Source organism: Misgurnus anguillicaudatus, chromosome 9 (assembly GCF_027580225.2).
Source record: "Misgurnus anguillicaudatus chromosome 9, ASM2758022v2, whole genome shotgun sequence".
Classification (NCBI taxonomy): Eukaryota; Metazoa; Chordata; class Actinopteri; order Cypriniformes; family Cobitidae; genus Misgurnus; species Misgurnus anguillicaudatus.
The window spans coordinates 15939661-15963923 of record NC_073345.2 but is presented as its reverse complement, the minus strand read 5'-3'; the positions used below and the strand labels follow the sequence as shown (position 1 = coordinate 15963923).

Genomic DNA, 24263 nt, shown 5'->3' with positions numbered 1-24263 from the left:
ACTCTCTATAATCTTTGATAAAACACTGTTGTGGCAAATTTCTCCTCCCCCATTCGCAGGATTTGATACTTCCGGGGGGCGTGATACTGATGGCATTCCCACAACTGACTGAGCCTGGGCCTGGCCATTGATTCTCATCAGAGGTAAAATTCACTTAACGTGAAAATATAAGATTGAGTTGGTGTCCATCCGGCTGAGTCGAGTGGGGGTATGTTGTGCATTTCGCCTTCTGTTCGGTGTTGCTTCCTCTGGCCCTTCGTGCCTGCTTCCAGATTTTGTGGACAATCTCAATAAATTTTAATTTAATAGTCTAATAGACGGATTTCTGATCCTGAAATTTAATAAGGCGCACATATTCTTACAGAATGTTTGTAGGTGAACACACATAGAGAAGTTATCAAAAGTGCTTTATGTTTATATCTAGCTAGCTACAATCAGAATTCCAGTTGCACAAACTGCTTGTTTTCTCTAGCAGAAAATGTTTGGTGTGATGATTTCAAACACCTAATCACGTATGTGTCGACGTATGACATTGAAGTGCCGCGAGAACTTTCAAAATCAAAAGTTGTGGAATTGCTCCCGCGATAATATGATGTCATACTGCGCAGCCGTCTGCGCAGCCACCCAACAATGCAGGGGAAATAGTGAAATATTTATTAGTATATATTTTTTATTACAGTTATTAATTAGGTCGTATTATATTTTAATAATTAATATTAATCGTATTGTTTTGTATTTGTATACTATAATGTTTTTGAAACTAACTAACCATATATTAAAGTAGGCTACAGTAATTACTATTCACTATTAAAGAATATATACATCAGTAAGTATAATAATTACTACTACAGTGAACTATAATTTACCACAGTTTATAATTTTACAGTAGCCTACAACTTTTCTTGTGTAAAAGCGAACACCTTATATTTAGGCTATTTCACACGCTCGTCGATACCGTGAGGAAAGGGGTGTGGCGTTAGTTCCCATCACTTTAGGGTTTGACTGAAGTATCTGAATATCACTGAAGAGGGAAGCCCAATCCATCCGTGGCTTTTACCAGCTTGTTTCTTGACGAAAAACTAACAAATCAGATTAGTTGTAGGCTATTAATTTTCTTTTGAAAGAAGATATATTCCCCCTGGCGTTTGATTTGTTTCTATATTTGGAATTAAATGGGAAGAGAAAGTTCGTGTATTTGTGTCAGTATATTTAATAAGTAGCTCGAGGCATGACTGTTGTGATTTGGACAAAGTCATAGTGTCGTAGCTTATATAAACTATTATGAACGTCTCGTGAACTATATTCATAAAACAAATGTAGGAAACTTAAAAGTAGGTCATTGTGTGTTTACGGTCCGGGCGATATTTTATTTTGTTAAGGTAAGTCATGCAGAAAGAGCATTTGTTCAAAGTTCTCGTGATCGGAGACCTCGGAGTTGGCAAAACGTCAATAATCAAACGATACGTGCATCAGATATTTTCGCAACATTATCGCGCAACTATTGGTGTGGATTTTGCTCTTAAAGTCCTGCAGTGGGATGACCAGACTGTGATCCGGCTTCAGCTATGGGACATAGCAGGTAAGTTATCTATTGGAATCTATTTAAAAATAGCATTTCACCCACCTGATGTTTTTATTAACTTTTTACAAAACTTTACAAGATGCAATTACATTTACATGACACTTCAGCCAACAAATATTCCTAAGAACAAAAACATTACTTAACTTTAAAACAGCAAATATTAAAGTGTTGGTGGTTTATACATCGTTAATTATTTTAAATAGACAACAGATTTGTCTCTATAGTTTAGAGAACGTGAAGGAATGTGCGTCTTAATCTCAACTGGTCTCATACTCGTGTTAAAGTCACATGAGAGTTTGAAGTAGGACCAATAATCCACCCCTCCCCTCTCCCTCGTGCAGAACCGTACTTTACTGTACGTTCTCATAGCATTTATTATTGATGCAAAAACACTCATAGATTTAAAAATGCATGCATTCACTTGGTAGAGCATTGTGCTAGCAACACAAACATAATGGGTTTGATCCCCAGGGAACACGCATGTTGATTAGAAAACTGTATAGCTTGAATGCACTGTAAGTTGCTTGGGATATGTAATATGTATGTGTTATTTGTCATTCCACGTTTGTTAGGACAGGAGCGCTATGGGAACATGACACGAATTTACTATCGGGAGGCCGTGGGAGCTCTCATAGTATTTGACGTGACCAGAGCCTCCACATTTGAAGCAGTGCTGAAATGGAAAGATGACCTTGATGTAAAGGTCACCCTCAGCAATGGCAAGCCCGTCCCAGCCGTTCTTCTAGCCAACAAGTCCGACCAGTCACGTGAGGGACTGCGTGCCCAGATCCCAAAGCTTGATACTTTCTGCAAAGAGAATGGATTTGTGAGTTGGTTCGAGACCTCTGCTAAGGTGAGGAAATTTCACTGGATTGAGCCCAGGATAAGTGAATAACTATGCGGATAGGATCTTTAATGGTTTAGTCGAGCATCAATTCCACCATATGAGCGATTATGGCCTTGTGCTGGAGAGCTCTGAAACACACAGCAAACACCTTAAACGTATTAGAAATGTAGTCAGTACAACTTGTGTGCTTTTCCAAAATCCTTTCAAGCCATATGATAGGTTTGTGTGACGAACAGCCCAAATTAGAAATTTAATCCCTGTCCACCTTGTATTCAGAGATTTGGTCCTTACTTGTGTCGTTGCTAACTGTTCCCATTTCTTATTTTGTATGTGACCAAAGGTTCTGCGTTTTAGAGCTATAGGTTCTTTAAAAGCTAAAGTGTTTTTTTCACAGGTGCATAACTCACTTTTGTAGTTGTGTGTATTTGCATTTAACACCAACAAATACAGCAAGAATGCATTGTGCTCATTAGCAAGAAGGCTTATATTTACCATCAAGTCACACTTTAATTACTTACACAGAGATGTGAAAAGGGAATTGTGTGCATAAGGTAGATGGTGCTAAAAGGGGGTTGTTAGTAAAATGGCATAACACCCTACTGTCTGGACACTTAACTGTGCATTGCTCTTAATAACTTCATGCTGTGCTGTTAACTCAGATATTTTTTTAAAGCAAACACAATTCTAGCACACCACTGCATGGGGAATTTTTGATTTTCAATGTATTAAATGATTTTTATTTGCATTTAAGTTAGATAAAATGTTTACAACTTTTCCATTGTACTGTCACATATGTGACCCTGCCTGTGAAAACCCAGCCAAAGTAATTTCTTTGTGATTTACTGTTTTCTACATGAAATCATCCTACATACTTTTTTGTGAAAATATAACCTTGATGTATTTAATATTGACAGAGTAAAACAATTAAAACTTAAGTGACATCAATTTTTTAAATTAAACTTTGATTCACATAATCTCAAAATCAGACTTTAGCCTGCATAGGAAGGGTCATATATGTGGACTGACCAAAATATGTGTTACGATTAATATGAAAAATTCTGCATGCATATACATATGTAATGTTAGTAATAACATGTTTGTCTTACCCACATTATTTATTTATTTGTTTCAAGGAGAACACAAACATTGAGGCAGCAGCTAAATGTCTGGTGGAGCAAATTTTAGCCCAGGAGCAGAACATCATCAGCGACACAGACCCAGATGTGGTGGCCCTCCCTGGCTACAACAATAACACTAAAGAACGGGTCCGACCTGGGTGCGAGATGTGCTCTAAATTTTGAATACATGGAGTTGATTGTGTATTTAAGGACTTTAAGCCACAAACAGTACAATTTGTGTTTGATTGACAAGAAATTAAACTACATTTATGCTGCACAATAATATTATGTGATACACAGTATAGCTGTGTGTTGTTTACATGTGCACACTGCAATTGCATTCAAGCACAATTACGTGGTCTGATGCATTTCTTACTGTTTTGTATGTTTTGTAACAGCCTTAAAGCAGGTGGTCAATGCAAATGTTAAATATTTATCAAAACTGGTGCTGATTCAGTTAAAACGCTCTTTAAAAATGAAGGTGCTAATGGATTCTTTGCGAGATGCCATAGAAGAACCACTTTTGGTTCTCTAAAGCAGTGGTTCTCAAACTTTTTAGCGTGCGGCCCCCCTTGTGTACAGTGCATTTCTTCGCGCCCCCCTCCCAAAGAAAATTTATGACAAATTTGTTCTAAAATGTAACATTTTAACTAAACAAAACATATAAAATTATTCAAAGTAGTGCTGTTGGTTGAATTCATGATAAATTAATGTATTTTATAAAATCTCATAAAACTGGGGCCCCCCGGTACCATCCCGTGGCCCCCGTTTGAGAACCACTGCTCTAAAGAACATTTTAGTCAAAGGTTCTTGCATTAAAGAACCATTTTTATACATTTTATAGGCTGTAAAACCTTTATCCACTACAAAGAACCTTTGATGCAATGTTAATGTTTTATGAAACCATACATCCTGAAAAATAATCTTTATATTTAAAAGTGTAAGATTAAAATCTATTATGTGAACACAGTAACTGGCTTTATATTTAGTGTGATGCACAACTGTAACTAAATACTACATCTTGCATTCCAAATAAAACGCAGTATTTCTCTTCTCTATTTAAGGTCTGTGTTATTGTGATCACGCGCAATATCTGATCTGTGCATTGAAAATAAGCAAGGTACACCATTAAAGACTATGAAATGGCCGTCTGATGCATTCTTGTATATGTACAGGGGGTTTTAAAGCAGTGCGCAAATTCCACCTTAAGGTGCCCACCCCAGATATTCAGAGACAGGCCAATCTCCCCCTCTCTCCAGTCACCTGATTCACATACTGCCATTTTGCGCGGAGCGTCCGACTGTTAACTATAGAAAACTGGAATTGTTGCTTCATCCAAGATGTCATCGACGAGACGCTGAATTTTAACATTTAGGACCGTGCCGTTTGATATTTGCACGATATTTATTGTCGTCAGTGGCGTATTGATTGAAACATCGCGAGAGGAGGCTGAAGGAATTTGAGAATGATGCTCGCGATCAAATTCCGTTATGCACCGACTACGCGCATGCAATGAACCAGGGCGAAATTTACCGCTGCTAGATTTAACATCGACGCTGTATTTTAAAGAAACGGCTTTGTTAAATTTTTCTTCATAGGGATCCTTGTTCGTTTCATTCAAACAGCAATTACATGGTTAACCGGCAACACCGGAGGGTGCGCGTAACAAAGTGTCCTTTTTGCGCGTATTAAAAGCGGCAGGCGTGAGCAAATAACGAAAATTGCATCGATAAACCGCGATTTGAGATTGCCACCAGCGCGCAGTTATCCGTGAGTGATCGCTGAATGTCAGAGCATCCTCGCCCGTGTCCGGATCGCATCAGGGTAGCGCTCTCCGCAAGACCGACCAAACCCACGGAGCAGGGCTCCCCCACACCCCTGCAGTGAACAGATCTGTGTGAAAGACGATCGTAATATGTCGGGACAGTCCATCACGGACCGGATCGCCGCAGCTCAGCACAGCATGACCGGATCTGCCATCAGCAAAGCCGTGTGCAAGGCCACGACGCACGAAGTCAGCGCGCCCAAGAAGAAGCACCTTGATTGTAGGTTAACGCAGAACGCGCCGCGATATGTCACCCGCTTCATTATGCATCATGCTTTGCGCACGGTTGTCTTTGAGCATTTACGTTTCCTTACTGCTCTTTTTATTTCGTTGCTATTTACAACCCAATCGGGGACATTTAATGATAATAGTAGATTATTTCTGGACAGCCATTATAGAGTTCATTTCATCAATTAACTGAAGGTCACCGTGGTTACTTTACGGTCCCACACGGACATGAATGCTGCGCGCGTGAATGCAAATTACAATGCGTGATTGACACGCTGACAAATTTGCATATTTACATACGGCAGCGACCTCAGTCCTACACTTGACCGCTTTGTTTTTTTTTAAATGCATTCAAATCAGTCGTATTTTATACAACCTAAACACTGCGCACAAGAGATTTTATAACTATTGCGGTTTTATTATTGTGTGCATTATTGTGATTTTCCGTCTCGAACATATGGAGATGTGGAACCTGTATAAACCATTACATAGCTGATTTATTTGAAGGAAACATACAATGTCAAGGGCATAGCATAATGAACAATCCCTTGTAATATCACAGGCATATACGATAGCTTCTAATGTTGTTTTCTTACTGTTGACTTGTACTGTACTGTTTGGTACCCTGTGAGTCACTGAAGGTGACAACAGCATCAATGCAGTGGATAGGTTTGTATCTACGGTGTTTCACATTGAATCCCTCACCATCACCTTAACCTGCATTGGCATCCTTATCTCAAAACCTATTTGTAGATCTATGCATTTATTTTTATTGGCATGATGTTGTATTTGTTAAATTTGTTGTTACTTAAAGTATGTTTGGATCTTAATTTTTAAAACGCATGCAGGTTAAGGATCATATTGTGGTAATTATACGATTGCATTTATAGGAACTGAACCATCCAGATGACTCTTTTAGATATGAGTCACAATGAAAAAGATGGATTTAATCAAAAGTCATTCAATTCCGAAATCTTCTTTCTTCCACCCCCTGTCTAAACACCATCACCGGTCCTGGCATGATGATAGGTTTTGTCGATATTTTGCATGATTTAAAGTTGGATTGGGAGTTTGATGTAAAGGGCATCCCTGAAGAGAATGTCTAAATATGGAAAACAGCCTTTGGAATAACAAAAGACTTGCCGTACTTTCATTTACACGGCAAAATGAGTTTTCCTTTAATTCACAAATAATAACTAAGCATAGTTGATTAATGGAACTGGTTATCAATTAAGCTGTCAGTTAATGAGTCTAGAGCAGATGTCCTGTGGAGGACATAAAGAAAGCAGCCTGCAGATCTAATAAACTGCCTGGCTCATTCAAAGTAATAAAGGTAGCAGGTGTTCTGTGAATATGCGCTAGAATTCACTGATACATGTTTTATTATCAGTTAATTAGAGAGAAATCAAGTGGAACTTTTGTTTAACCGCTATTCATGCAATGTCATGTTAGATAGCAGACCATTATCATTATAAAATATCGAAAAGTGTCATTGTGTAATAATAGTGGAACATTATTATTGGAACAACCTATTGACGGTTTGATTCAATGCAATTATGGACAATTTAAATAGATAACAATGTATACAATTTCTGTACATTTTGTAGGATTTTTTTTCATGCTTTGTTAATTAACTAATATGAAGATTTACCAAAATATACAGTATTGTGCAAAAGTCTTAGGCCACCACCACCAGACTTGTTTTAGAAGTTAATGTCCATCCATATTTATTTTTCAATCTGTTTTATTAAGATACAAAAAAAACAACAAATTTAATTCTGGCATGGTGCCCCAAGACTTTTGCACAGTACTGTATATTCCTAGATATAATATCTATAGTATCTAGATGAAGTGTGGTTGTAATAGCCAAACCTGTTCATTTAAAGGTGCCATATATTAAAAAACTGTATTTACTCCTATAAAGGATTAGTCCGTTTTCTTAAAAAAATCCAGATAATTTACTCACCACCATGTTATCCAAAATGTTGATGTCTTTCTTTGTTCAGTCCAGAAGAAATTATGTTTTTTGAGGAAGACATTCCAGGATTTTTCTACTTTTAATGGACTTTAATGGACCCCAACACTTAAAAGTTTTAATGTTGTTTAAAATTGCGGTTTCAAAAGACTCTAAACAATCTCAAACGAGGCATAAGGGTCTCATCTAGCGAAACGATTGTCATTTTTGGCAAGAAAAATAAAAAATATGCACTTTTAAACCACAGCTTCTTGTCTTCCTCCAGTCGTGTAACGCACCAGCGCGACCTCACATAATACGTCTTCACATCGAGAGGTCACAGATGACATATCGAAAATACGCCCCAGTGTTTACAAGTGTGAAGAAAGAGAACCGTTCAGATGTTGTATGTCGAATGATAATAATTAATGTTTTTGTGTCAGTTTTTTGTTTAAAATGGTACGCAAATGTGCGTTTTTATATATGTAACACGTGACCTTTCGACGTCATTACGCAATTACGTGAGGTCGCGCTGGCGGAAGATGAGAAGTTGTGGTTTAAAAGGTCATATTTTTTATTTTTCTTGCCAAAAATGACAATCGTTTTCGCTAGATAAGACCCTTATGCCTCGTTTGAGATCGTTTAGAAACTGCAATTTTAAACTCTAAACTGTTAAGTGTTGGGCTCCATCAAAGTCCATCAAAACGAGAAAAATCGTGAAATGTTTTCCTCAAAAAACATAATTTCTTCTCGACTGAACAAAGAAAGACATCAACATTTTGGATGACCTGGTGGTGGGTGGATTGTCTGGATGTTTTTAATAAAATGGACTAATCCTTTAATAATAAGAGATTTGTAAATGGTAATGAGGCATAACGTGAGCCTAAAACGCGTTTGTTTCCTTCTTATGTAAACCTCGTGCATGCAAAAAACTGCTGGAAAACAGGCCAATCTCAACATAACACCGACTGTAATGTATCAGTCGAGATGTACACCCCAACATGTTTACTAATGTGAACTATTTGCATGAGCCTCAGAGCAGAACCAATCAGAACAAAGCTCAACATTATTATTCATGAACCTTCCAAATAGGGCAAAAATAGACCATTTCATTCAAATGACAAATGCTAGGGTTGTAAATGGAAATGTTAAAACGTTTCTAGAATTTGCACTTAATAAAGTTACCGTCTATGTAAATATCAAAAAACAATTTAACATAATTCAATGCATTTTTTGGCACCTTTAAAGAAGATTCAGCCATTTAGTTTGTATATTTGTTTATTTATATTACACAGGTTTTTTTGACCTTTGGAATCACATTATTATCCTGAATCATGTGTCTTTGTTTCTGGTCTGTTTTTTATCTTTACCAGATTTAATGCACTGCACCAATGAGCTGAACGTGAATATACCTCACTTGGCCGATACGTTGTTTGAGAGAACAGCAAATCAGAGCTGGGTGGTGGTCTTTAAGGCTCTCATTACTACACACCACCTTATGATGTACGGCAATGAGGTACGGTCTGTTGTCTTGTTGTTGGTGTTTTTCGGTGGGGACTCGGCAGTGTCACAAAATCAATATGAGAGTACTTGCTAGAACTGTTCTGTGAGATGTCTGACACGTACAATCAAAATCATGTCTTTGGGTAGCTGTGAAATACAGTGCAATATTTCTTTCATGTGTTAATCGTTCAAAGTATATTTATTCCGTTCAGTTTACATTGTGATAACGCCGCTTTTACATTTCCTATCAAACAGAGGTTCATCCAGTACCTTGCATCAAGAAGCACACTCTTTAATTTGAATAATTTCGTAGATAAAGGAGCATTACAAGGTAGGTAAACCTTCAAGTTTATACGGTACATTTTTATTGTAACTTTCCTCTGCAGATTTATGCAGCGTTTATTGAATAAAGCTGAATACAGTCTCCAACTCTTAATCTTATCAAACATCTTTTCCAGGTTACGATATGTCCATCTACATTAGACGATACAGCAGGTATCTGAATGAGAGAGCCCTGTCCTACAGACTCGTTGCGGTTGATTTCACCAAGATGAAGAGGGGGTGAGGCATTCGCTCTGGGGAAATATTTCACAATGAGTCAAACGAGTCGAATAGCACACATTACCGCCGAATGAACTGCAGTGTTTTAATGCAGTTTCTGAAAGGGTAAAGCTGTGATCGCACCTTTTTGTTTCAGCTATGTTTAACCTCCTGCCATCCATATGCTCTGTTTAGGACTGATGGAGTGATGCGAACCATGACCGTAGACAAGCTGATGAAGACTCTCCCTATAATTCAGAATCAGCTCGATGCCCTTTTGGACTTTGAGGTACAGAAAACCTATTTCTGACTGTAGTAATAGTGAATTGTATGAATACCTAGATATAAATCATCAACCAATAAGCAGGTCCATATGCATTGTCTACATTGATTTTATTTGTTAAATAATTACAAGTTCATGTTTTGTTGGTACTTTGTATTTCTTGTAGGCCACTTCAAGTGAACTGACCAATGGGGTGATCAATTGTGCCTTCACGCTGCTCTTTAAAGACTCCATTCGCATATTTGCTGCTTATAATGAGGGTGTCATTAATCTGCTAGGTAAAATTATCTTTATTTCTTGTATTTTCTGTAATTTTATACATTTTTAGCATTTCATACAGTACTGTGCAAAAGTCTTAGGCCACCATCACCAGCTTTGTTGTTTTAGCAAAGTTTTAATGTCCATCCATATTTATTTTCACTCTTTTTTAAGATACAAACAGAAAATACAGGAAATATGTACACAAAATCAAAAACAAAACAATTTTCAGAACTAAATGTCTTCTTCAGGCATCAGTCAGTATTTAGTGTGACCTCTCTTGGCACGAAACACATCTTGAGCTTTTTTGAGGAGAATGAAGTCCTGAAGTCATTTGATTAGAAATTACGATTTAATTTCATTTAGCTTTAAGAGATCCTGCAGCTGCCTGCTATTCCTCAAGTGGAAGGGAAGTTATACCCTAAATCTAAATCTAATGGTAACATGGTGGCCTTAGACTGTTGCACGGTACTGTATATATTTTTTATCTATCTGAATACTAGGTTTCTGTGTGAATATTTGTGTAAAGGGGTCCAAAAACTTGCAAAATGCTTTTTTTTCTAATATTATTCTAATATAATTTCTATTATCTTAGGCATGCTTTTATGTAAGGGATAATGTATAGGCAGCTGGTTGTTACCGCAGAAAGGGACTTATTTTGTGATAAAAACTGGCTTCCTGTACATTATCATGCTTATTACACAGCTATAAGTAAGGTAAGGAGCATTAAATATTGATTTGGAATATTTTATTTGCTCATTTTTAACGAATGCAGACCCTCCGTGAGGAAAACCCGTTTACTTTTGGTTTTAAGATAAGACAAGACATTCAAATGTCATAAACACGCTATTTAGTTTAAGCATTTTTAAATATAACGTCATATATGTTATTTATATTTAATTATTGTATTTTTAAAGTGTTGAAGTGATTTGCAGCGTCCGGGTTATCGTGTGTTACTAGTTTTGAGCGGTTGTTATCTGGGAATAACAAACCTGCAAATGTAGCGACTGGCCAATCAGAATCAAGCATTCCAATGAGCCGTGTAATAAGATTAGTTACTAAAGGGCCGTTCACACTTTAACGATAACATTAAATATAATGATAACTACTACTATACTGCACGCTGCAGTATTCTAGCAAATCATCTACCCTTAAAGGGGACATATCATGAAAATCTGACTTTATCCATGTTTAAGTGCTATAATTGGGTCATCAGTGCTTCTAGTAACCTAGAAAATGTGAATAGGAACAACTCAGTAACTTTTGAAATCTGGCACCCATTGTGATGTCAGAAGGGGATAATACCGCCCCTTTTCTACACTATCCAGCCACTGCACTGCCATTTAGTGCAGAGATCTGCTCATTTGTATTTAAAGGACACACCAAAACAGCACATTTTTGCTCACAAAGTGCCTACAAAGTGACAGTTTTAACATGCTATAAAAAATTATGATATTTTGAGCTAGAACTTCATATACATACTCTGAGGACACCAAAGATTTATTTTACATCTTTAAAAAGTCTTGTGAAATGTCCCCTTTAATGGCATGAATTACTCTAGATTTCCTTTGATAAAAACTTTTGCAATTGTTTACTTGTCATTAAACATGTAAATATGCTCTTCTGTTTGCATTCGCTCAACTATAACCAACAGATGTCTTCAGCACGCTGCATTCAGTAATCTATGATCTTATCTATCAGTGTAGCCAATGTTGTAGATTAAAAAATTGCTTCGAAAGTGATCCCAATGATATTGTTTAATGTATGTTTATTGTTATAGTTGTGGTGTCAATTCAACAATTTTCTTTAACTTAGAAAGATTTTTAAAGGTGCCAAAGAATGCACTGAAATAATATGTTAAATTGTTCCCTGATATCTAAATATAAGGTGTGTGGCTTAAACTATCCAGAGACAGTTTTACATCTCTTGATGCTGTTTTTTTAGTTTTACTCTGTAAGGACAAAGACTTGTAAATGTTTAAAGGAACAGTATGTAGGATTGTGGCCAAACTGGTACTGCAATCACATAACTGGTGGCCAATACTAAACATGACAAGCTGCAACTCCACTTTTTAAATGACAATATCCTAGCCGGACCACTGTTATCAGTGATATAAGTATTTGAAATGAAAATGATTTCTTAATGTCTAGTGACATATCAGGGCCATTTTATGATTAATTGATATAAATTTCTTACATACTGTTCCTTTAATGTTCATTTAACTTTGAACAAAATGTTGCCAGTAAATAACATAAATCTAAATCTACAGTAAGTTACCGGCAACCCAGCTGCAATTTCTACAGATTGTTTTTACAGCGTACCTGCAAAATGTAACTGTAAAATCAATAGTGGAACTTCAGCTTAAATGCTAGCATCTAGAATTAATTAGCATGTAGCGCTAACTCAGCAGTAACAACTTTGTTTTTAGCCATTAAATATTGTACTTAATTTAATGTGTAATTTAATATTGGTGTTATGTTGAGATAGGCCTGTTTTCCAGCAAACAATCGTGTTTGAAGCTCACAATATGTCACTACCATTTACAGAGCTCTTATTACTCATTTATGCTTAGATAAATACAGTTTAACATTCTACGGCACCTTTAAAACTAGTTAGAGTAACTGTCCATAGTCTGAACGGCCCTTAAGAAATATTTTACCCTGTCTATGAAATTCAGGCATCAAAGTTTGATTTCACATGATCTTACTCGATCAATATTAAACATGTTTTTACAGAATGTTCTATGTAAGATGATTTTTTGTAGAAAAGCAGTAAATCTGACTTAAAAAAATAGCTAGGTTTTCACAGGCTGGGTCACATTTAAAACTTTTTATTTTCTGTTTTTTGGACCCCACTGTATGTGCCTAAAATCGCTTGCAGGAAATGAATATTTTAAAGGAAAAATGATAAATTAAAACGATCTTGATTACTTCAAAGAGAAATGTTACTTGCATTTGCTGCATTGACCTTTTTCTTCACTTCAAAGAGAAATATTTTAATATGAAGAAGAATCAATGCAAAGAGGCGCTGGAAATATACAAGAGGTTTCTTATCAGGATGACCAAGCTCTCTGAGTTTCTCAAGGTGGCGGAGGTAAAGCGTCTCTAGATCTAATCTATGCATGGGTTGGTTGGGCTCATCTTATTCAGATCCTTTCTGCTGAGTGTCCTTTTTGCCTTTTGGTCCAAAAACCTGTATCTAAGGTCCCCCCTCATGCTGCCTGTTTTGGTGCCTGCACTGCATGCCTTAGCAGAAAGTCTTTCTATCTATCTATCTGTCCCTCTCAACAACGACAACAGGAACAGAGCTATGACACTTTGATATAAAATGTATTTCTGCAATGACATTAATGTGCAAACGATGAGTTGAATCTTTGTTTTGCAGTTTGGATACAGGGCACAGTTGTCAATTTGGCCCTGCTGAAGCCTATTGGATGAATAATGATTTTATGCCAAGACTCTCAAGATAAAGCTCTCCTTTATTGATGAATATTTAACAGGGATCCTCATGAGCTGTAAAAGGATTTTTGACAACTGTGCCGGTGTGCTGGTTGGAATTTAGCTGTTTACTTTTGTCTGTAAAGCACATTATATTAATGTGTATGGAGGCATATGTTGGGGGAAAAATGCTAAGCACATCCTTTTTTTTATTTTTTTATTCGTTTTGCTTTTTTTGGCAGAATAATGAGTCTTCAGGAAAAGGGTGAAGTGCTATCCAAAAACTGACTAAAGTTGACTTTAAGAGCACATTTCTTTATTTGTATAACAATGTTTGTATGCCATTTGTTTTTCTTGTCTTTTTTCCAAAGTCAACATTAGTTGTGTGTTTCTTTTGGATGTTTCTCACCTAGTCATGTAAATATTTCATCATTGTTCACATGAAGTGACATTTCAATGTCTCGCCACTCACCACACCACATACAGAACGTCACTGTCTGTCTGTCTGTCTGTCTGTCTGTATACATCCAGTAAACCATAATCTCTTATGAGTTCTCATAAACACTGCATGGAGTAATGGCTCTTTTCTTAATTCTTCTTTCTCCCTTCTCCACGTACCTCGGTTCTCTTTTTACCGTTTGGTTTCACGTTTTGTTTTCCGTTCTCCTTCCCCTCCTTTTCTTTTGTGTCACAGCAAGTTGGAATTGATCAGGTTGACATCCCAGATCTTTCACAGGTTAGTGGTACATTTCATCTCAGTTACTCACGTGTGGCTTCATCCTGATCTTTCATTCATGCCTCACCCCATTAGACCATCCCCAACCCTTATTGTTTGACCCCCCCATCCCTCCTCCCCCCATCTATCCGACTTTTAGGATAGGGGCCTCAAGAAACTTACTCCATACCCGCGCACTCCCACGGAATCAGATGTGCTGTTTTGCATTTTCTGTTGTCAACAGAGGTAAATGGGTACCAAAGCTAGTCTATGTGAATTGTAAGAGACTAGGCTATCTCTAATAGCCTTGATTATAACCACATGTATTAGTTTAGCGTTTGAGTAATCAAAAGTCAATTGCAGTACTGCTTAGTGCTTGCCCCTCAAGCCACTATTTCTTACTGGCATACCCATGAGAAATTCGATTGCTTGTAATTCTTATACTGATTGATATATGGCTAAACGGTGCTCGTGCCCAATGAACTTTCGCCACAGCGACCCATCGCGATGCTGTGGAAGTGGCCTCACTAAACAAAGACATCTCTTAACCTGTAAGCACTCACCTTTGCCATATATCTCTGTATCGGTAGGGTATTCTGCTTGGTTAGCTTCTTGGGAAGAACAGTGAATGTGCACAACTCAAAGAATGCCTCAAAACTGGAGTAGGGGACTGAATTCTGCCTGGCACCTCCCTCTTGAAGTCAACATTAATGCTAGATACAGGCCTCCAGTTTCTGCTGGTTTGCATCTCTTGGCAATTCTGCTCCACACCATCTGGCTGAGGGGTGCTGGGCATTAATGTCCCCCTTCAGTTTGCCACCATTTAGCATATTTGACATTTTCATTTACATTGGACAGGGACTCCTGAAGGTGTTGGGCTGGCACACTACAGAGTGGTACTTCAACCATGTCAACAATACATTTTATCGGAAGGAGTGCCTTGTTTTCTTAAGCTGCAGCAGTATTCAGAAGGCCTGCGTTATTTAAGTACTGATTAAGTATTGATTAAGCCAATATCACCTTTTTAAGTGCAGTTTTTATCTGGAAGATAGATATTCGTCATGGCCTTTTGTATACTTCTACTCCTGTAGTACCCTTGTCTAAACTTCTCTTCCTTGTTTATCTTTTTCTTTTAATAGTGTATTGTTTCGTTGCATATGTTTCAGATTTCTCAGTAAAAAAAAAAAATCTCCCTCTATTGTGTCTGCCTTACAATTATGTAGCTGAGAAATCTGTTCTTTTGTTATTCATGAATTTTGTCTCCTTTAAATTGGCATGCACACCAGGCACAGCTAGTGGCTGAAAGGCAAATATTGTATAAGAACAGACGTACATGCTTGCATACTGAACTGCCATCGTTTTGATTTAAGCGACGTTGCCGTTTTTTAGACGAAAATGCATAAAATACCGGAAACGTGGTCTCATTCAATGTTTGCCTTTATTTAGTTAACCTGCTTTGGCTTCCAAATGTTTCAATTCTATCAAAATGTTGATGCAGACATTCTTTTAGACGAAGTCTGCTCGAAAACAGTGATTATTTTCCAAAAAATCCAGGTGGAATCCAAAGAGTAGCAGGTTGTGCTGTGGCATTTGATATCTGTACAGTACTCTATGTGCTTTTATATCCTGTGCATGAATAGAAAGTCCCCTTGTAGGTCAGTCTGCTTTCTGTTTTCCATGATTTAAGTCCTTTAGTGATCTCCCACAGGTCTGTTTAAAAACTTGCATGGGACACAGAAATTTTTGCATGTGTAGCGTTAAGCTTAAATCCTCCGAATTATTTCTTTTTTTCCCCCCTTGTTTTCAGAGATTCATAATAGGCCCTTAGTTACGCAGATTTTATGTGTGTGTGAAGGTATGAATGTGTGTGAGAAAGATAATAAGGTAGATTTATATGGTAGCATACATGTGATGTTTATGCATCAATTCCTATATATAGAAGTATGTTCAGATGTGTGCTTGCAATAATGATTTTTACGCAACTTTAGACCATTTTGTTGCCTAAAACCTGTGTTTCATCCCCTCTTGACCTGACCACCAGGCTCCTAGCAGTCTTTTAGAAGCTCTGGAGCAACACTTGGCTTCTTTGGAGGGCAAGAAAAACAAAGAGGCCTCCACCATCAGCAGGTACTTTTCAATAAAACCGATGCTATAGAAAAAAAATATTGCTATTGGGTCTCTTTAAGAAAGATTTTGTTTTATTACAGTAAATGGCTGAGGTTTGCTGTGCAGTGTGCACTTAACCGCTGTTGTCATAGTGATTCTGGTTCTTGCTATAATAAAGGGTCCTTATAGAAGCTTTAGGAGACAGGTCCTCATAATATACATACTGAAACTTGCAAAAATAGCGAAATTGATTTATTCATTTGTTTTTATGCATATGTGACTTAATATTGTATTTAAGCATTCTCATTTACATTCATAGGGAGGCGGAGGGTGACAGATTACAGCCTGCAAAGGTAACAGATCTAATTCATGTGCCATGTAACATTCAACGTCAATCTTGTCAGTCGATGATGGTAAATGTTTTCTGCAGGCTGTTCAGCTTAAAGACATTGGCATGCAGACCCCAACAGTGTCCCCCAGTGGGCAGTCTGTGGGCAGTGCCAACAGTAGCTGCACCAGCAGCGGTGCCACCGAGCTTCTCTCCAGTCCACCCGATCTACCCATCACAAACGGGTACACAGATACTTGTTTTATATACCTCTGTTGGGGGGGACCATTAATATGCGTCTGCATTGTATTTGTATGGATTTATTCTGCATGCACCTTTATCCAAAGTAACTTATGCAAGCACTTTATGCAAGCATAAAGGAGGTGACAATATTACCACAGTTGCAGTACCAAATTTCGTACCAAACACTGGGCTGTGATTCCCAAAACCATTGTTGGTTGTTGTTACCTTTGAGATTTATTGGTAACGACAGAACTTGCGACCATAGTTGCTTTCGGGAAACATTCATGAAAACAATAAATTAGGATTAACTGTAATCTTATTATCCTGAACAGTGTGCACAACTTCGCCAATGACCATTTTGATCTCCAACACAATTCCAGCGCCCCTGCTCAGACAAACACCCTACCAGTCAGTAACAACAGTTGGGGAGGTAACGAAAACAAAGGCCACCAACTGCAGCACTGTTTCATTCAGATTTCTATTGTTGTATTGTATGTTTTATAATTTAATAGAATATTTTTAATGCTTTTTCTCTTTTTCTGCCACATTCTCCACTCGTTTGGGTCTCATCCGGGTGAGTCTTTTCTTTTTATAATGAGAATAATGGCTTTAAAAGGTCAAGTGTGTCGTTTCTGGGCTTTTAGCGTCACCAAATATAAAAGTAGTACAAAAATAATTTTCAAATAAGCTTACTGAACAGTTCCCCATCTGCCACTGGTTTGACAGAAAGAAAGTCCCTCCCCAAATGGCCATCACTGGTTGAGTCACAGAGTTTACAATTTAGCATCACTTAACCTACAGATCACATACTATATGAAATGCCAGAAAGCGTGTTAGCGTTGATGAAATTACGCAATATACCTCTAAAGGAGACATATCATGAAAATCTGACTTTTTCCATGTTTAAGTGCTATAATTGGGTCCCCAGTGCTTCTATCAACCTAGCGAATGTAAAAAAGATCAACCCAGTAACTTAGTTTTGGTAAACAATTCTCTGCAAGCATGTGAAAAATTTGTATCCCCTTGTGATGTCAGAAGAAGTTAATACCACCCCTTAATCTGCACTATCCAACCACGGCACTGCCATTCAATACAGAGATCAGCTCATTTGCATTTTAAAGGACACACCCAAAAATGGCACATTTTTGCTCACACATACAAAGTGGCAATTTTAGCATGCTATAATAAATGATCTATATGGTATTTTGAGCTAAAACTACACATGTGTACTCTGGGGACACCAAGGATTTATTTGACATCTTAAAAAAGTCTTGTGAAATGTCCCCTTAAATATCATTGACAAAATTGTTCTGTTTGATCTACCAGGTTGGTTTTCCTATAGGCGCACTTTTGAAGCCCGCAATCTCCTCGCATGTCCAGAGTCAAGGCACACAGCTCTACAACGGAGGAAAATTACTTACTAATGATCTGGACTCGTCCTTGGCCAATCTAATGGGCAGTAAGTTGTTTTATCACAACATTCATTTTGTTACTATATGGCATTCAATTCAATCTAGGTAATATTCATAAGGCATGTTTTGTTTGCTTTAGATTTGCATTTTGGAGGACCCCCAGCTAAAAAGTGAGTCTTCAACCACACAAAGGCCTAGTTTCACAGACAAGGCTTAGCTAAAGCTGTTGTTTAAGCATCTTTTATAAACATACGTCTTAGAAAAGACGTTACTGGTGTGCATCTTGAGACAAATCAATGGCACTGGCGTATTTAACATCCGTCAAGTTATTTTGAGACCACTTAAACGTGTTTTAGTCTAGAACTAAATGTTGATGTCTTTCTTTGTTCAGTCAAGAAGAAATTATGTTTTTTGAGGAAAACATTCCAGGATTTTTCTCATTTTAATGGACTTTAATGGACACCAACACGTAACATTTTTAATGCAGTTGAAAATGACAGTTTCAAAGGACTCTAAACGATCCCAAACGAGGCATAAGGGTCTTATCTAGCGAAACGATTGTCATTTTTGACAAGAAAAATAAAAAATATGCACTTTTAAACCACAACTTCCTCCGGCTGTGTGATGAGCCAGCACGACCTCACGTAATTGTGTAATGCCGTGGAAAGGTCACGTGTTACATTTATGAAACGCACATTTGCGGACCATTTTAAACAATAAACTGACACAAAGACAATAATTAGTATCATTCCACATACAAAAATGTCGGAATGGCCCTCTTTCTCCACACTTGTAAACACTGAGCGTATTGCCAAAAATGACAATCGTTTCGCTAGATTTATGCCTCATTTAGGATCATTTAGAGTCCTTTGAAACTCCTTTTTAAAACTGTTACGTGTTGGTGTCCATTAAAGTCCATTAAAATGAGAAAAATCCTGGAATGTTTTCCTCAAAAAACATAATTTCTTCTGGACTGAACAAAGAAAGACATCAACACCCTGGATGACATGGTGGTGAGTAAATTATCTGGATTTCTTTTAAGAAAATGGACTAATCCTTTAAAAGCCTTGTCTGTGAAACCAGGGGAAAGGAATTGTTTATGGTTTGTGTTGATAAAGGGATATCTAAACCTTACTAATAGGTCTGTGCGGGTGTCAAAAACTAAAAGCCTGGTAAACAGTGTTTTATAACCATCATTATTGTGAAAGACATCACAGTTATAACAGCCTGATGCAAGACTTCATCGTTTTTAGGCCAGAAGTGCAGTGGACTCATTTCGAGAAGAAATCTTCTGGCGGTTCTCACTGGCAGTCTAAAGCCATGAATGGCACAGGACCCTGGAGTCACACACATCTGGCTCCTGCTCCCATACCAATGCCACAGATGGTATGTAAACTGACTCATTGTACTCCTGTTTGGACATTTCAGACTGTTTGAATACAATGTGAATGGGATTCAAAATCCAAGCAATGAGCTCTGTGCATTACACGTTCTAGGAAAGCTTTGTTTTTGTAACGCTGTCAGTAATGTCTGTGTTTTTCCCTCATCTGCATGTTTTTTGAAATGCCACAGAATGGGATGATTTATACTGGCTATGTAAGTCCTGCTTGTACTTCCTGCTTATTATTTCTCCTTATTTGCATTCTTTACTACAGTTTCAATATTTGTTTCTCAGGCACCAGCTCCAGTTGCATTTCCGATGACAACCCCTCAAGTGCCTATGTATGGGATGGTAGGTGTCATTCGAATGTGAGTCCTTATAAAAATGAACCATGTTTTTTTGTAGTAACCATGTTTTTTTGCATGTTAATTACCAAAACCATAGTAATTTTGTGACCTATAGTAAGCATTGTTTTTTTGGGTTTAACTGCGTTGATTTAATTATAGCGTATACGTATACTCAAAATGTGACCTCTTTACTTAAAGGGACACTCCACTTTTTTTTAAATATGCTAATTTTCCACCTCCCCTAGAGTTAAACATTTGATTCTTACCGTTTTGGAATCCATTCAGCCGATCCCCGGGTCTGGCGCTAGCATTTTTAGCATAGCTTAGCACAATCCATTGAATCTGACCAGACCACTAGCATCGTGCCAAAAAATAACCAAAGAGTCTCAATATTTTTCCTATTTAAAACTTGACTCTTCTGTAGTTACATCGTGTACTAAGACCGACGGAAAATTAAAAGTTGCGATTGTCTAGTCAGATATGGTTAGGAACTATACTCTCATTCCGGCGTAATAAGGACTTTGCTGCCGTAACATGGCTGCCGAAAAGGGGTCGTAATGATGCGATTTTATGTTTTCCTTGGTCTTTGGAGTGTTAAAGGCTGTTGGTGCATATAGAAGATACAATTCGTAAAGTCGCAAAGAATAAAGCAGGGGTGTCCAGACTTTTTTGTGTGGCGATCTACTTTTAAAATGATAGAGCCGAGAAGATCTACTTGCTAAAAACACAGTTAATTATTTTTATAACACTTTAAATGCTTGTTAGGACTATACCTCTACATTGAATTTAGGACTGTTACCATTACTCTATTCTTTTTGAGGAGTTAAAAAAAATCATTGAGTACATGTCGAGTATTCCTTAAAATAGCGGCAATGCGTTTTAGTGAAACAAACTATAAAATGACAACAGTATCAGAAGCATATAAATTAGCTACGCTGCCTCGCCCTCTCTCTCTCTCGTTTGCTCGCTCATGCACACACACACCGTGCGTGTGGATCAGTGAAGGCAAGAATGCGCATCCTGGTGAATTTCGGAAGTTAGATGACTGAGTTGCAGCGGCCTGGCATAAGATTTATAAAAACACATTTGAGAAGAAAGGCGCAGCAACACAGAGTAATTGTGAAACACGCAAGTATTTTAAGACCATAATGCCAATTTCGCGCGTGCAGCAGTTAACTAAATGTGCGATCTACCGGCATTGCCTTTGCGATCGACTGGTTGATCGCGATCGACGTATTGGACACCCCTGGATTAAAGTCTCAAACCCAACTAAAAGTCTCAAACCTTTCTAAAGGTGAAGGCTCATCCTTCCTAAAATGCCTTTTTCAAACACGCCTCTCCCATATATATATGTCACTGTTTGGGAAAATTTGCATAACACCACCCAAATGTATACAGAGAGAAAGAAGAGGTAACTTTTATTCTTGTTGTTTTATTGTTGTTGCTGCCGCTGACATGTCGTGGAGACCTGTGTTTGGAACAACATGATCTCACGGCAAGTCGTGTTATAGTCACGAAAAATTTTATTCATTTGTGTCCATGGGACGAAATTCAGCTTTCTTTTGTGCCTTGAGCACGAATATATTTTTCGTGTCATCAAGCCCGAATTTCTATAAATAGTTTTTCGTGTCCGTTGATTTTCTTTTCGTGTCATTTTATTTTATGTATTGTTTTCTCTTTTTTCCCCCTATTTTTAAATCATGGTACGAAAATAGGAAAAAACAATGAGAAAACAATACATAAAGTGACACAAAAAATAAAGTCATACCACGGACACGAAAAACTATTTATAGAAATTCATACTGAGCGACACGAAAAATACATTCGTGCTCAGGGCACAAAAAAAGCTAAATTTCGTGCCATGGACACAAATAAATTAATAAAATTTTTCGGGACTATAACACAACTTTCCATAAGATCAGTCTGGTTTGGAAGCTAATATTCCAAATATGGTCAGGGGCTTAACATTTCCATCACACGCTTGATGTATTCGGCCAATCACAATGCATTATGATTTTTAGAACAATGAGCTTTGTAAAAATCTACACGTTTCAGAAATCTGCGGCTTAGCGGAGCAATAATAATGTATGATATGTGGAAAATAATGTGTTTATAACCTTAAAGTCACCATGAAACAAAAGTAATGATAGTCTTATTTTCTCCGTTGTGAGGTACTGTATATCAGAGTGAAACGGCTTCTGAAATGAGAAAAAAGGTAGGGTGGGACTTGAATTTATCCATCAACAACTAATTGGATTGTTGAAAGTTAAGTCATGTTGCTAACTGCTAATCGCTACGATCTTTTCCCGGGCCACGCCCTCTTGCCATGTCTCGTGACCGAAAGTAAAGAGAGGTTGTTTCGAGTAGAGGAGGAGATTTGCTTTTTTGATTAAAGAGTACGAGGGAAAAAATACCTTTAACATTCCCAAAAAAAGTTTTTTAATTTCAATTTCATTGTGACATCGAATCGCGTAATCAGTAGCTACCTATATATGCCAGGGTCTACAAAGAAATTTTTTGTGATGTAAGTTTGGTGTAACCAGTGGCAGATCATGACTGCTATTCCGAGGGGCGCAAATTCAAAATATGTGTTTGTTGGGTCATGCGAACCATGTGCATCATGTGTTTTGTCAAAATAAGTGCCTGCTGCACACGCGTCAAAACCGTTTATGATATTAAAGACGCTCACGTTCACAAAATACACGCAAGACACTCCCTTAACAGTAAACTCTGATTATGCACGAGATTATGTGAGTATCTGGCAAACACAAGCATCTCTTTTATCATAAACCCTTTAGACGCGTCTGCAGCAGGCACTTATTTTGAAAAGACACGTGACGCACACACGATCTCTCAAAGCGCAGAACACATATTTTGAAATTACGAACCACACACATTACGGGCAACATACATTTTGTGACGAACTTCGCATCATGCGCCCTTGAAAAAAGAAGTCACCGGCCGCCACCAGTATACTATAGAAACATGCATATTGTGCTAATGCTATGCTTTCTGAATCTTTTCTTTGTAGATTCCTCCTCCTGTAGGCCAGATGGGGTCAGTGCCCTTGATGGCTCCTCAGCCTGTGATATATAACCAGCCCATCCTCCGCACCACCAACCCTTTCACCCCCATCCCTGGAGCTCAGGTACTTCTTTGTCAAGACGGCTCTACTGTAACTGATTCTAAGATTTATGACTGTTCTTCTACACCTAACTCTTCTCGCATGATAACAGTAAAAATGCAGCGCTAACTTTTTTCTTTCCAGATGCACTTCATGTAGCACTGAGGAGCATGACAAACCGACGCATACGCCCGAGGAAAAACATCAACCAATCCGAAACCAAAAATGACAAGGCAGACATGAGGAATGGTTTTAACGCTTCAAAGAGACTAAAGATTTGTTCATGTGGCATTTTACCCCCGTAGCCCGCGTGTTTGTAAAACATACCCCTCCATCCAGAATCACAACAGTCCTCTTGTCATTTTACATGTTACCTTTCATTTTTAAGTGTCAAGATTAATGTTTTTATGCAGCCCTCTTTGATGATGTCACTGGCTGATGCAAATGGAATGACAATGTACAGTGAATTGCAGTGGAATGAAAAGTTGTCATGATGTCAAGCCCCGCCCCCCGTTCCCCATTTGGAAAAGTGATTGTTGTAATTGTGCACACTTGAATCAATGTTTATAATGTCTAAACCAAGCCACGGTTTTGTATGCACATTGCCTGAATAGTGTTTTGAATCAACCACTGTCAATGTTGACTGTGCCCATTCGGCCGACGTCCCAAATTCTTGAGTTTTGGAGAAATGTGTACAGGTCACTTTTCGTACATTTGTCTCGTTCCCAGACATTTTCAATTTCACCTTAAAAAGGTGAAATGTTCACCATTTTTGGATTTTCACCTTCAATTTGTTTCTACATGACTTGTAATGCCTCGTTCAGGTATGGTAAGGTATGGCTGTTTGGATTAAAGTCAAATACTGCAGTATGTTTATGTATGGAAATTATATGATTTATTATATATCTGACAAAGAGATTGTGATTACATTTTCATTGCAACCCCAAAACATAGCACTTTAGCGTAAAGGAAAATTTAAATTACCCCATTTTTTCCCATCCTAGATTTATATTTTTAAATGGCCGGGATTAA

General features: G+C 37.7%; 2 protein-coding genes across 4 annotated transcripts; both read left to right on the top strand.

The window, feature by feature from the left end:
* On the top strand, positions 1–24101 carry LOC129423574 (phosphatidylinositol-binding clathrin assembly protein). 3 transcript variants are annotated; one of them, XM_055179910.2, is made up of 19 exons: positions 1–143; positions 8928–9070; positions 9313–9388; positions 9516–9618; positions 9793–9886; positions 10047–10158; positions 13125–13231; positions 14270–14311; positions 16332–16417; positions 16716–16749; positions 16827–16969; positions 17300–17397; positions 18310–18426; positions 18519–18549; positions 19633–19765; positions 19952–19975; positions 20055–20111; positions 23139–23255; positions 23376–24101. In XM_055179910.2, exons 2-19 carry the CDS (start codon positions 8933–8935, stop codon positions 23388–23390), a joined length of 1527 nt encoding a protein of 508 aa, XP_055035885.1. In that variant the 5' UTR covers positions 1–143; positions 8928–8932; the 3' UTR covers positions 23391–24101. The 3 variants fall into 3 exon arrangements, with proteins under 3 accessions (XP_055035885.1, XP_055035882.1, XP_055035883.1); XM_055179907.2 differs by lacking the exon at positions 1–143 and adding an exon at positions 4799–5592; XM_055179908.2 differs by lacking the exons at positions 1–143; positions 14270–14311 and adding an exon at positions 4800–5592.
* On the top strand, positions 309–4605 carry rab38c (RAB38c, member of RAS oncogene family). The gene is made up of 3 exons (XM_055179912.2): positions 309–1579; positions 2155–2435; positions 3563–4605. Exons 1-3 carry the CDS (start codon positions 1387–1389, stop codon positions 3728–3730), a joined length of 642 nt encoding a protein of 213 aa, XP_055035887.2. The 5' UTR covers positions 309–1386; the 3' UTR covers positions 3731–4605.
* Positions 24102–24263: the final 162 nt, after the last annotated feature.

Bases quoted from the DNA above. Each gene is read 5' to 3' on its own strand.
- LOC129423574 (XM_055179907.2), top strand. From the start codon at position 5,463: ATGTCGGGACAGTCCATCACGGACCGGATCGCCGCAGCTCAGCACAGC. The intron at 9,619-9,792 runs GTGAGGCATTCG...TGCTCTGTTTAG, and splicing joins TTCACCAAGATGAAGAGGGG to GACTGATGGAGTGATGCGAA. The intron at 17,398-18,309 runs GTAACGAAAACA...GTTTTCCTATAG, and splicing joins CAGTAACAACAGTTGGGGAG to GCGCACTTTTGAAGCCCGCA.
- rab38c (XM_055179912.2), top strand. From the start codon at position 1,387: ATGCAGAAAGAGCATTTGTTCAAAGTTCTCGTGATCGGAGACCTCGGA. The intron at 1,580-2,154 runs GTAAGTTATCTA...CACGTTTGTTAG, and splicing joins TCAGCTATGGGACATAGCAG to GACAGGAGCGCTATGGGAAC. The intron at 2,436-3,562 runs GTGAGGAAATTT...ATTTGTTTCAAG, and splicing joins GGTTCGAGACCTCTGCTAAG to GAGAACACAAACATTGAGGC.